Consider the following 12,837-nt stretch of genomic DNA (forward strand, 5'->3'; position numbering starts at 1 on the left):
TGTGTCTCTCTGTGTGTCTCTCTGTGTCTCTCTCTCTCTGTGGTTGTCTCTCTCTCTCTGTCTCTCTCTGTGTATGTGTCTCTTTCCATGTCTGTTTGTCTCTCTGTGTATGTGTCACTCTCCATGTCTGTGTTTGTCTTTCTCTCTGTGTATGTGTCTGTGTTTGTCTCTCTGTGTATGTGTCTCTCTCCATGTCTGTGTTTGTCTCTCTCTCTGTATATGTGTCTCTTTCCATGTCTGTGTTTGTCTTTCTCTCTGTATATGTGTCTCTCTCCATGTCTGTGTTTGTCTCTCTGTGTATGTGTCTCTCTCCATGTCTGTGTTTGTCTTTCTCTCTGTATATGTGTCTCTCTCCGTGTCTGTGTTTGTCTCTCTGTATATGTGTCTCTCTCCGTGTCTGTGTTTGTCTCTCTGTGTATGTGTCTCTCTCCATGTCTGTGTTTGTCTCTCTCTCTGTATATGTGTCTCTTCACACCTGATGACGGTTGCTTGTGTTGCAATCGAAACGTCGTATTCTATTATTTATTTTAGTTTATTTCTTCGTGACTTTACCGAAAGAACCAAAGAGTGATTCCTGCAGTCACGAAAGCTTCAAATCAAGTTAGGAAAGAACCCTTTACACAGATGGTAGAAGTGTGACTCCATAAACTGGCTCAGCCCAAGCGGAATGAGTCGCGTTCATAATTGACATGTTGCAAGGGAAACACATTGTTGTTCGGTGATACTGTGAGCGGTGCACAAGCACAAATACAAACTCAACATGGTCGTTAATAACACTGCCAATGGCTCTTCATAATTGCACATAATTTACGTGCTATGAAGAAAGGCTTGAAATGTTGCATATTATAAAAAAAAATATTCCCACTTAAGGCCAGATTGAAGAATGTGTCGAGTTTTGTTATTTGTGGTTTTGGAAAGAAAAAAACAACAACGCTTGGTCTATAACACCATTATCCTAAAAAGGGGGGGGGAAATATGCAGTCTATTCTCCTAATGAAACAGAAGTTGCTTTCCTGAAGAACACCGCATTATATAAAAATCGGGTTATAATAAATAATATAGGGCAAAGCACGGTCCGCGATAACACGAGAGATGCGTACGCAGGGCTGAACAAAGACTGAGGTGCGTGGGTAGCATCTAGAAGCATCCAGCAGCATCCCAATGCCTCGTGCGATGCTACGCCGAGGCAGCCGTACGAGCGCTTATTGCTACTCGCGCGACATAGTTCCGTTCACTTAATCGCATTACATCCAATTCGCATCCACGTTTTAAAAAATGCATTCCCTGATACATTCATCACGTTACATCCAATTTGCGTTATGGAAACAACACGCGTTATAGGAGAACAGACTGTAAATATATATCAAGCGACGTTTCAGGCAATGACCCTTGTTCAGAGCTAGGAAACTGAGCGAAACAGAGCGAGTTGGATGCATAACGGACATTGTGCATTGGATGTTTAACTTCGTGATGTTACTTCGGTCTCAGAGGTGAGGCGGGAATTGTCTTCGTGACGACAGGGAAAGCGACGGAGACGATCGCCGGCGTTTTGGAAGGGGCGATGAGAGAGGCGGTGTGGAGGCAGCCGTCGCTGCTGCTCCTGGACGACCTGCACCTCGTGCTGGGCTCGACCTCCAACTTCGGGCCCGAAAACAATCCGGAGGACAACCAGGCCCTGCAGCTGACGGAGGGTAGGTGCGCGCCGACGCGATACGCACGCTTACCCCCTTGGTCATCAACTTCCAGCTGTGTCCGTCATTATTACTGTTATTAATGTTATTGGCCAACACCAAGGGCATTGTACGGTTTTAGCTGATGGGAGGAAAGTAGAGAACCCGCGGGGGAAGAACGTTCAGCCTCCATGCACTCTCTCGCAAAGACAAAGATCCCCCCCCCGTGTAGCCTGTTTATGGACTGTTGGGGCAAGTGTTGTTAGCGAACGTCTATTAAGGCCAGCAAGGCACACGAGGGTTGGTCAAGACCACACCCGGCCACCATTGTCTTCCCGCTGCTGATGTTTTTACATACCGCATCAGGTACTCATTGGAGGCTGAATCGACCTAGGGGAGGCTCATTACCGGTTCAGATATTTGCTGGATGCCCTCACCACTGCACCACCACTCCCCTCCCACACACTCTCACACACAACAACAACAACATCAGCCTCCAATTTGCCACGAAGTCACCAGTGCCTATGCACTTTCAGTCCACATGAAGTTTTGAAGGCTCGCTGACAGGGAGGTTACAGGACAGACCCAGGTGTTATAGCTTGACTGACTGATTTGACTGGCAGATGCAAAGACAGCACTTGCCTCAACAGACTTTTGAAGCAAGTGCTGCTTGCGAGCACCTATGAAGGCCGGAATGGCACACGAAGGGGTGGGTGGCCAGCACCACAACCGGCCCTCTTTGTCTCCCCAGTGGTGACGTTTAAACACCGCACCAGGTACTCATTAGAGGCTGAGTCGACCTAGGGGAGGCCCAGGACCAGTTCACATAATCATCACTAGTGTTGGCCATGCGCGGGAATCGAACTCGGGTCGCCGGGTTCGTAGCGCAGCGCGCTAGCCACGACACTACCGCTACACACACACACCGCACGCTCAGACAACACTGCAGAATCATGGAAGAACATACAAACTCTACACAGAGAGGCACCGCTTGAGGAATCAAACGCAGGCCCCACTTGCAGCGAGGCACGAGTTAATACCACTGGGCCACGCTGCTGCCCTTGATTGGTTAATCAATTCTGTCGCCCCCTCCCCACCCCCTGCCCCCCCCCCTCCTCCTGCCCCCCCCCCCCCCCCCACTAGTGTTCAAACAGCTGTTGTGCGCGGAGATGTCGCAGAGGAGCGTGGTGGCACTGGTGTGCACCGCAGAGTCGGAGGGGGCGCTGCACCGCTCGCTCGTCTCCGCTCAGGGCCTCCACGTGTTCCAGCTGGGGCACGACGTGGCCCCCCTCACGCGGGTAGCCACTGCACTACACCGTTAAGGCCACTGTCACGTGAGAGAACGGAGGAATACCGCCGTCTGGTGTCCAACTGGCACCCGCTGCCCGAGTTAATTTCTATAGTGAGGACGCCCCTTGTACCATGGGTGCTTATCATATCAGCGATGGCACCAGGAAGCCATAGGGATGTCACGGGAATGCCACGGAGATGCCATGGTGGCGAGATGTTAACTACCTCGCCTGGTACATAGGAGGTCGTCGGTTCGATCCTGATCCTGACACCTGTATATTCAGAGTTTGAATGTCTCTCCTGGTCCTGCGGTTTTTCCTTCCACGTTTAGAAACATGCATTTAGAGTATTTGGCTGTGACTATAAATTTGCACGTGATAAGCCACTTAGTTGAGATATCATTTGTGGCCAGGTCACTTCTGTAAAAGAGCTATATAGCTCAGTGGGCCTTACCTGGTAAAAAAAAATTCGAAAAATAGTTTAATGCCATGGGAATGACGTGGGGATGCCACGGAAGGCGTGCTGCAGGTGAGCATGGCTCGTGGCTCCTGGACCTGAGCAAACGCCACATTCCCTCCCCACCTTCCCGCTGTACTAACGTAGTTATGTACTCGCTGCAACGACGAATAGACAAGAGGCCCTGAGTGGTGTATATTTTTCTTATCTCCTGCTTTAGTGCGATAGCGGCCATTCCACTCTTGGCGTTGTATAGTTTGGTTGAGTTTATTTTTGTTCACCCTCCGCCAGGGGGCAGGGCTCATTGAGTTAAAGTGTTTTTTTTCTTCAAGGGTGACCCGGGGGGGGGGTGGGTGAGCGTTGTGGAAAAATGAAACCTCAGAAGGGCACATTTGATAATTGTGACAAATGACAACAGTGCCTTCTGAAAGTTCACTTCTCTACCATCGTGGAGCACTTAGACCAACGACTTGGTGTGATCTATTTACCCGAATTTTATTGTCTTGTATAACACTTTTTATTATTTATGTTTTACTTATGGAGTGATTGAGCAGGTGGGTGGGTGGGTGAGAGAGTTGGTGAATGGGTGAATAAGTCGGTGAGTCAGTGGGTGGGTGTGTGAGTAATTTAGTAAGTAGTTGAGTAGGGGAGTGAGTGAGTAGGTGAGTTAGTGGATGGATGGGTGTGTGAGTGGGTGAGTGAGTAAGTGAATGGGTTCGTGAGTGGGTCAGTAGATGAGTGAGTTAGTGGGTGAGTTAGTGGGTGGATGGGTGAGTGGGTGGGTGTGTGAGTGGGCGAGTGAGTGAGTGGGGCGATTGAGTAGGTCAGTGAGTGGGTGAATAAGTGGGTGAGTGGGTGGGTGTGGGGAGCGGTAGTGTAGCGGTTAGCGCGCTGCGCTATGAATCTGGCGACCCGGGTTCGATTCCCGCTCACGGCCAACACCAGTGACGATTATCTGAACCGGTCCCGGGCCTCCCCTAGGTCGACTCAGCCTAAAATGAGTACCTGGTGCGGTGTGTAAACATTGCCACTAGGGAGACAAAGGCGGTCGGGCGTGGTGCTGGCCACCCACCCCCTCGTGTACCGTTCCGGCCTTCAAAGGTGCTCGCTAACAGCACTTGCCCCTACAGTCTGTTAAGGCTATATGGGGGATCTTTGTCTTTGTCTTTGAGTGGGTGGGTGGGTGGGTGAGTGGGTGGGTGAGCGAGTGAATGTGTGACTGAGTGGGTGATTGAGTGATTGAGCAGGTGGGTGGGTGAGTGAGTTGGTGAATGGGTGAGTAAGTCGGTGAGTCAGTGGGTTTGGTGTGTAATTTAGTAAGTGGGTGAGTAGGGGAGTGAGTGAGTAGGTGAGTTAGTGGATGGATGGGTGAGTGAGTGGGTGTGTGAGTAGGATGTTCGAATGCTCACTGCGGAGGAGAGGCTGCCACTCCTCTGTCGGGAGCTGGACCGGTACCGCCTGGATCTCTGTGGCAATCAGGAGGTCCGGTGGTCCGGCTCTGGCATCTGCCACCATGAGGGGTGGACAGTCCTCTACTCGGGGCAGGAGACTACCAAACAACAGGGAGTGTTTCTTCTTATGAACAAAAGAATGAAGGGGGCGTGGGAGTGTGGCAGTGAGGTGTAGGAAGCTGTAAGCCCCAGGCTACTTTGGGCTCGCCTTCCCATCAACCGGAGGCGAGGAGTGGTGGTCGTGATTACTTATACCCCCACCGAAGACGAACATCCGTGGAGGGATGCAGGCAAGGCCGATGAGTCAGATGCCTTCTATGACCTCCTGTCACAGGTGCTAGCTAAAGTAGCCCCTCGGGATCGAGTCAACTTGTTGGGTGACTTCATTGCCCGAGTTGGTCATGATGCTGGCACCTGGTCTGGAGTGATTGGAAGGCATGGGCCAGATCAGCTCAATAACAACGGTAGGAGGCTGCTAGATTTTTGTGAGCCCATGGGCTTGTAATTACCAACAAGCTGTTACGGCATCGGCGCATCCACACAACATCATGGATGCATGCCGGGTCGAAGCAAGAACATCTGCTGGACTACATAGTGATGGAACAGCGGATGCGGGCCCATGTCCTTGACATCAGGACCTACCGTGGAGCTGATCTGCCCTCTGACCATCGACTTGTCATCTGTAAGATGCGCCTGCCATTCTTCCACTCCGGTGGTGGGTGTACACCCAGGACCCCATTCCAACCTAAGGTGACCTAGTCTCAGCTAGCTGATGAAAGTTGCAAGTGAGAATTTCATCATCGCTTGCGGCTGGGGTTGGTATCGCCCCCCACTCCTCCAGATGTCGAGGGTAAATGGGTGAGGTTTAGAACTGTGACTCGGGCAGCTGCAATGGCTGCTTTGGGTATGTGGTCCAGACCTCCCCAGAGACCCTGGCTGACAGAGGAGGTGTTCAGGATGGCTGAGAAAAAGCGACAGGCCCACTTTAATCGTCTATAGCATCCCATATCAGAGAATGAGGAGGCTTACCGCAGCCTTCGCTCGGAGGTGCGGAGAGCCGTGAGGCGCTGCAAGGATGGGTGGTGGTCGCGGGTTACTGAGGAGATGGAGTCTGCCTCAATGGCCCACGATCACAAATCCATATTTAACTCCATCAAAAAAGTAACCTGCAGCACGACACCTATTACCATCAGGGGAAAAAAACGGTGATCCAATCTCTGACCCTCAGGAACAGACTTGCAGATTTGCTGAGCATTTCTGTGAAGTCCTGGGGGAGGGGAAATCCCTTGACATGGAAAACATTGTGGGACAAAGTGGGGATGACCCTGCTGAGGCTGCGGTGCCTCAAATATTGGAAGAACAAGTCACTCCCTGTGAGTGACTGGCTGAGGAGCCATCTGTTGAGGAAGTACTAAAGGAGATCCAGAGTCTGAGACCAGGAGAGGCACCGGGCAGAGATGATCTCCCAAGCGAAATGCTGAGGTAGGGTGGCGTTTGTGCACAGACTGCCCTACATGACATCATAACAACAGTCTGGACCACTGGACAGGTTCCGCAGGATTGGAAGGATGCCCTTGCAGTCCCCCTCTTTAAGAAGGGGGACCGCACAGACTGTAACAACTACAGGGACATCTCACTCCTCAGTGTGCCGGGAAAGGTCCTGGCAAGGATTATTCAACATCGCCTTGCCAGGCACGCTGAGGAGAGGCTTGCGGAGCCCCAATGCGGTTTCAGGAAAGGGTGGTCCTGCACAGATGCCATATTTTCTGTCCGTTTGCTACAGCAGAGGTATAGGGAATTCCAACAAGACCTACATCTCTGCTTTATTGACCTGGTCAAGGCCTATGATACCATCAGTATGCCTGAGCTCTGGGTTGTTTTTCGTGCTTTCGGAGTCCCTGACGCTCTGCTCACGATCATTAAGGACCTTCATGATGGTGAGCGAGCCCGGGTAAACCTACGTGGCCGGGAATCAGAGCCATTCCCTGTTCACCTTGGAGTGCGACAGGGATGTCCTCTGGCTCCCACATTATTTAACATATTTTTTGACCACATTAGTTCGTGAATCCTTTGATGGCTATACCAGAGGAATTTCCATCTGGTACAGATACAATGGGAGGCTGATCGATGCCCGGGTGCGGTCAAGGGATGGCTTCCTATTGGTCAACCATGTTATATATGCCGATGATCTGGTAATTGCCGCTCACTCAGAGGAGGAGTTGGAGGCGCTGCTGCTGAAACTGGAGCATGCCACTATGAGGTGGGGCCTTACCATCAGCCCCACCAAAACTAAGCACCTGCCTGGGTATTTTGTACTTTCGGGCAACCCACCCCCACAACTCCCAATCGGTGATGGGGCAGTTGTGGAGAGAGTGGAGAGATTCCCATACCCGGGCAGTGTGCTTATGACCGGCTCCGGTTTGACAGCAGAGGTCTCACTCAGAATCAGTCGAGCGGAATTTTTTCATCAGTTGCGTAACGCTGTGTGGAAGCTACCTGGTCTGTCGCTCCGTACGAAGCTTCAAGTCTTCTCGGCCATGGTCATTCCCTCCCTTCTCTACGCTTACGAAACGTGGACCCCCCTAATGGAGCATCTTCGCCAATTGGAAACATTTAGGCTGGCCTGCCTACAATCCATCCTGGGTTTAACCAGGCTGGATTGTGTGAGGAGCTCACAAATCCTTGAAAGATCTGGGCAAAGTCCCATCGGTGAGCTCCTCCGGCAGGCAAGGCTGCGTTGGCTGGGTCATGTAGCCCGCATGCCCAGTCACTGCATGCCTAAACAGCTTTTGTTCGGCCGGATAGAGGGGGCTAAACGGGTGCGGCACGGGCTAGAGACGAGATTGATGTGGTACATGAGGATGTGGAGCTGAGTGGACTTGTCGATGACTGATACCAGTGGTATCAAGATCGGCCTCTGTGGAGGAGACTCGTAAAAGACGCTGTTGAGCAGTTGGAGGCAGTCGCCCTCCAACAACAACGGAGGGCGGAGGAGCGACGCTCACAACAACGAGCGGAGCGCCGGGTGGCTAAAGCACAGCAAGTTGGCAGAGTAGGGGGCACAGGTGGTGCATCAGCCAGTCATCTCAGTCAGTCAACCCGTGGCACCTGGATCTGCCCCGTGACCTGCCAGCGGGCGTTCGACACTTCACGTGGCCTCAAGGTGCACATAGCCTGGCACAAGCGTCGTGGTGATGTCACCGCCACTTAGTGGCGAATGGCGATTGTTGTTGTTGATTGAGTGGGTGAGTGGGTGTGTGTGTGAGTGAGTAAGTGGGTGTGTGAGTGAGTGAGTGGGTGGCTGAGCGAGTGAGTGGGTGGGTGGCTGAGCGAGTGCGTGAGTGATTGGGTGGGTGAGTGGGTGGGTGAGTGAGTGGGTAGATGAGTGAGTGGGTGAGTCGGTGGGTGACTGAGTGGGTGACTGAGTGGGTGAGTGCGGCTGCCTCTGCAGGAGGACGGCCAGGAGCTCCTGGCAGCCGTCGTTCGCAACAAGTCGAGCGTCTCTGAGCGGGGACTGAGTTGCGCAGAGCTGCAAGAGGTGGCCAAGCTCACGGGCGGCTTCCTCGCTCGGGACGTCGTGCAGCTGGTGGAGCGGGCAGTGCACGCCCACCTGCAGGCCAACGCGCCGCCCCACGGGCATGGCACGCCGCAGGGTAACGCTCGGCGTGAGGCCCCCCCCCCCCCCCCGCTTATGGGAATCGCGGCTAGCGAATTGTTGCGTCGAGAGTCTGGCAGGATGGTGGCAGCGTCGGTGGAAGCACTCGTGCCTCAGCGATATAAAGGCCTGAGTTTGATTCCCAACTCAGTCCCCTTTTCTGTCTGGATTTTGTATATTCTCCCGTGCTGCATGGGGTTTCCTCCGGGTTCTCCGGTTTATCATAGATACTAAAAAAAACATTTAATGTTACTGGTATTGGACAAAATATCCCAATGCTGAAAATCTTTCTGTAAATTATTTCGTTGGGATTACACCCAGCAGCAGCAGCGACAACATAGCCCACAACTGCGAAAAACTTGGCAGGACCCTCCTGAAAACGGTTCTTGAAACTCGGTATGGCTTTCCTAGGTAAAGAAGCGCGATATTTTTAAAATTATATTCTTGGTTCTTTCGGTAAAGTCACGTTGAAGGGAAACAATATAAATAATAAAATATATAAACCAATTAAATTCTCACGACGTTTCGACTGTAACACAAACAGTCATCAGGTGTGAAAACCAATGGCAAGAACATTTGAAAGAAGTGGCGGTTTGTATTTATTTTTAAACGTTAGCACCACGGATAGCGATTTGACAGTTTGTTTAGAAGGACGAGTCCATCTATGTTCGGAAAAGAGGAGGGGGGAGACGAAAAATTAATGTATGCTGTCTGAAAGCCACCGTAAGCGTGAACAATCATTTAAGACCCGAAATGGTTTATCAAATCCTTCCAATGATTGCTAAGCCAGAATCCATCTTCTCAGTTTAAATTGTCTTTGTGTTTGTATATGTGGATAGCCTCATGAACGAATCTCTTATGGTAGCCCGATGGCTTGCGTGACTTTACCGAAAGAACCAAGAATATGAATCACTGCAGTCACGAAAGCTTTAAATCAAAATTTGTTTAATTGTTGGATTTGGTTCCACAGAAATTCTATGACCCATCTATAAGTTTACACAAATATTTCAACTCAGATATTCAACCTGACTGTTAGACTAGTGCCCAATCTTTTCACATGAAAGTCGCTGCTACCCCGCAATTAAACTCACTAGGTTAAGACTTTGCTGGGATTGTGAATTGTGTTTGTTGTCCTTCCCCCCCCCCCCCACGGCACCTCCAATTAGCACGGTTGGCTACGTGCGGTGCGAAAGAAGGTCACCGTACGTGCAACCGCCTGAAAAAAAAAAACAGTAAAAACCAGTTATCAGTTGCGACACAGATCTTGAAATATCTTGAGCATTAGACATTAGTTTTCCCTTTTCAATTCAGAATCGAAGGGAGCTTGCCACACTGCAGTGTAAGCGGTATCTCACTGGACTTGCAATCCAGATTATTTTGCTGGTATAAATGTCCAAATAATGAGCCACTTTAAATTTTGATTTAAAGCTTTCGTGACTGCAGGGATTCATATTCTTGGTTCTTTCGGTAAAGTCACGTAGAAGGGAAACAATAAAATAATAAAAATATAAAACAATACAATTATCACGACGTTTCGACTGCAACACAAGCAATCATCATCAGGTGACTTTACCGAAAGAACCAAGAAAATTGAACCACTTTGTTGAGCTATCATTTGTGGCCAGGTCGCTTCTGAAAAATCAGTTAATACCTCAGTGTGCTTTGCCTGGTAGGATGGGGATGGTTTAGTTTAATTTGTATGTGGTTGGGTGATTTGTTTACCGTTCTTGTACTTTGCACTACTACCATGTTTTTGTATTGTCTTTTGTTGTAACGTTTTGACCCTGTGGCCCCTACTGGACAGCTGTGAAAAAGAGCTTAACAGCTCATCGGATTCCTCCTCCAGGGTACATAAATGTTCTGATTCTGTTGCCGGTTTGATCTCCCGGCGTGGCAACGGAATCTATCGGGGCAATTTTCTCAGTCTCCCAACCCACTGCCTCTGTCCACCCAACGGATTAAATGTCTACACCACTGATTGGCAGGTCACGTTGCGGTGGGGTCAAGTGTGGGTACTCCCGCCTCTTCCAATGATGTCGAGCCAACGAGGCAGGGGCATTTGCAGGGCTGCACCTTTTACCGACGATCGATTTCAGAACGGGTTATGAAATCTATTAACGGTGACATGTTACCGTTTATCAACCATAAAATTCGCCGTCAACTGCCCGGGCGGTAGTGTCGCGGATAGTGCTACGCTGCGCTATGAATCCGGCATCCCGAATTCGATTCCCGGTCACAGCCAACACCAGTGCCGATTATATGAACTGGTCCTGGGCCTCCCCTAAGTTGACTCAGCCTCAAATGAGTACCCAGTGCGGTGTGTAAAAATATCGCCACTGGGAAGACAAAGGCGGTTGGGCGTGGTGGGGGTCACCCACCCTCTACGTGTGCTGTACCGGCCTTCATAGGTGCTCACAAACAGCTCTTGCCACGACAGACTATTAAGGCTGCACGGGGGATCTTTGTCTTTGTATGCACACCCGCCCGGGCGGTTGTGTACACACCCACATGCGCGTGCTGCACACACGTGTGATGGATCGCATCGCTCTCCCCGTTACCAGCGGCAACGCACCACGAGTGCTCACTCGCTGCATTATTCACGTTCCTGGGTACTGACGTTGGCTGGCCCCCAACCTCGCTCGCGTGAATTGCAAACACTGCAGGAGGTGGCCCGGCGGCCCCGGGGGGCGGCATATGCAGCAATACAAGCGGCTGAGCGGCACCGCAGCGGCCGCCGTGTACTCATCGTGAGGAAATGGTTGCCGATGTTTCAACAATGCAGTGGTGCCGTGTTAACCCCGGAGTAGTGTTTACCCCACATCGAGATCGGTTAATTGACAAATCAATGTCGGTCGACCCCCGAGTTGTGGGGTATGGGGTGTGGCGGGCTGTACTAATAATTTTACGAAGGGCGCGGTGGTGCAGGGCGGTGGAATTCCGCGAGGCGGGGGAGTGCGCACCATCGGTGAGACAATTAAAGGGAGGATATATTATTTGGGTCTTTCGGTAAAGTCACGTAGATAGGTTGAAAGGAAATAACAAAAAACTACGTTTCGATCACAACACAAGCGATCATGTGTTGTGATCGAAACGTCGTAGTTTTTTGTTATTTCCTTTCAACCTATCTACGTGACTTTACCGAAAGACCCAAGCAATATGAATTCCTGCAGTCACGAAAGCTTTAAGTCAAAAGGGAGGATAGTTTCATTTGGGGTTGTTTTTTTAAACCGGCTTCTAAATGAAAATATGTGCGAGGCTATTTTAGACTTGTACAAATAACCAATATATTTACAGTAAACCCTTGTTAATTCAACACATATTGGGCTCTGGCCTTGCCGAATTATCCAATATTCCGAATTATGTACAATGATACTCCCCAGCGCCTCCTGCTCCAAAAATGTTTTTCTCCAAATTTGTTTGCAAACTCTTCACACACCATACGCATTGACACACCTGCATAATTTTTTTTCCCAAAAACTTTGGATTTGTCTAGCAGACGAAGGGATTTATACTTCAGTCCATTTCTATTATTTCTTGATGTGGGTGTAGACGATATCTCTGAGAAGGTTGGCTTGCGCAGAGTGCATAAGCAAGGTGAAGTTCAAAGCGACGGGTCTGCTGTTAACGCTCACCACGCGCGCTGCCACCAGACTGAGTCGTTGTGTTGGTCGTGGCGCATGGCGTCGCTCCACGTGCATGCAGTAATTGGAACATTCGGTACGGTCAGCTTATGGCGAATGACTAATACACCGTTTTTCTGCCGAAAGAGCAGCCGTGCCAAATTATCCCCAATTACCAATTTACAAATACCGATATAACGAGGTTTTACTGTAAGCAGAAAATATTCCTCAACATATCTGTGTGTCTCGACGTAATAAACACAAGTACAATTTTTTTTACAAATCTCACCAGCACCACGGCCTCCTGGTGGTATGTAATTTCACCAGCATTGGTTTCGACACGAGCAAAAACTCTGGAACCGTTTTGTACATTCTGTGTGTCATCAGCATGCGTACAATTTCCCTGGGACAGATTGGCCGATTCTTGATTTTGTTCTCATACTTTTCAAACATTAATGGACTCGTCCGTCTGAACAAAGCTCGTCGCTCTCCGTGGTGATAATCCCTCACACCAACATCATGCTAATCCCCCAGTTACATGTTAATTTATATGTAAACTCCTCTCCCCCCTCCTCCGTTCCCACACCAACATCATGCTAATCCCCCAGTTACATGCTAATTTATATGTAAACTCCTTTGTCAAGGCGCTCTGTTCCTCCCACACAGCTTAAAAGACGCTGCCATGCTTGGCAGGG

General features: G+C 50.2%; 1 protein-coding gene across 2 annotated transcripts in view; it reads left to right on the plus strand.

The window, feature by feature from the left end:
- The window catches only part of PEX1 (peroxisomal biogenesis factor 1), a 59,838-nt gene that overhangs the window by 28,616 nt on the left and 18,385 nt on the right, over positions 1 to 12,837 (plus strand). For both annotated transcript variants that reach the window (XM_032956852.2, XM_032956853.2), the window contains exons 12-14: positions 1,521 to 1,691; positions 2,814 to 2,968; positions 8,319 to 8,520. In XM_032956852.2, the coding sequence (XP_032812743.1) occupies positions 1,521 to 1,691; positions 2,814 to 2,968; positions 8,319 to 8,520 (528 nt within the window). The remainder of the gene's footprint in view (positions 1 to 1,520; positions 1,692 to 2,813; positions 2,969 to 8,318; positions 8,521 to 12,837) is intronic.

Source organism: Petromyzon marinus, chromosome 19 (assembly GCF_048934315.1).
Source record: "Petromyzon marinus isolate PM22_M1 ecotype Great Lakes invasive population chromosome 19, UKy_Petmar_22M1.pri1.0, whole genome shotgun sequence".
In the NCBI taxonomy this organism is placed as follows: Eukaryota; Metazoa; Chordata; class Hyperoartia; order Petromyzontiformes; family Petromyzontidae; genus Petromyzon; species Petromyzon marinus.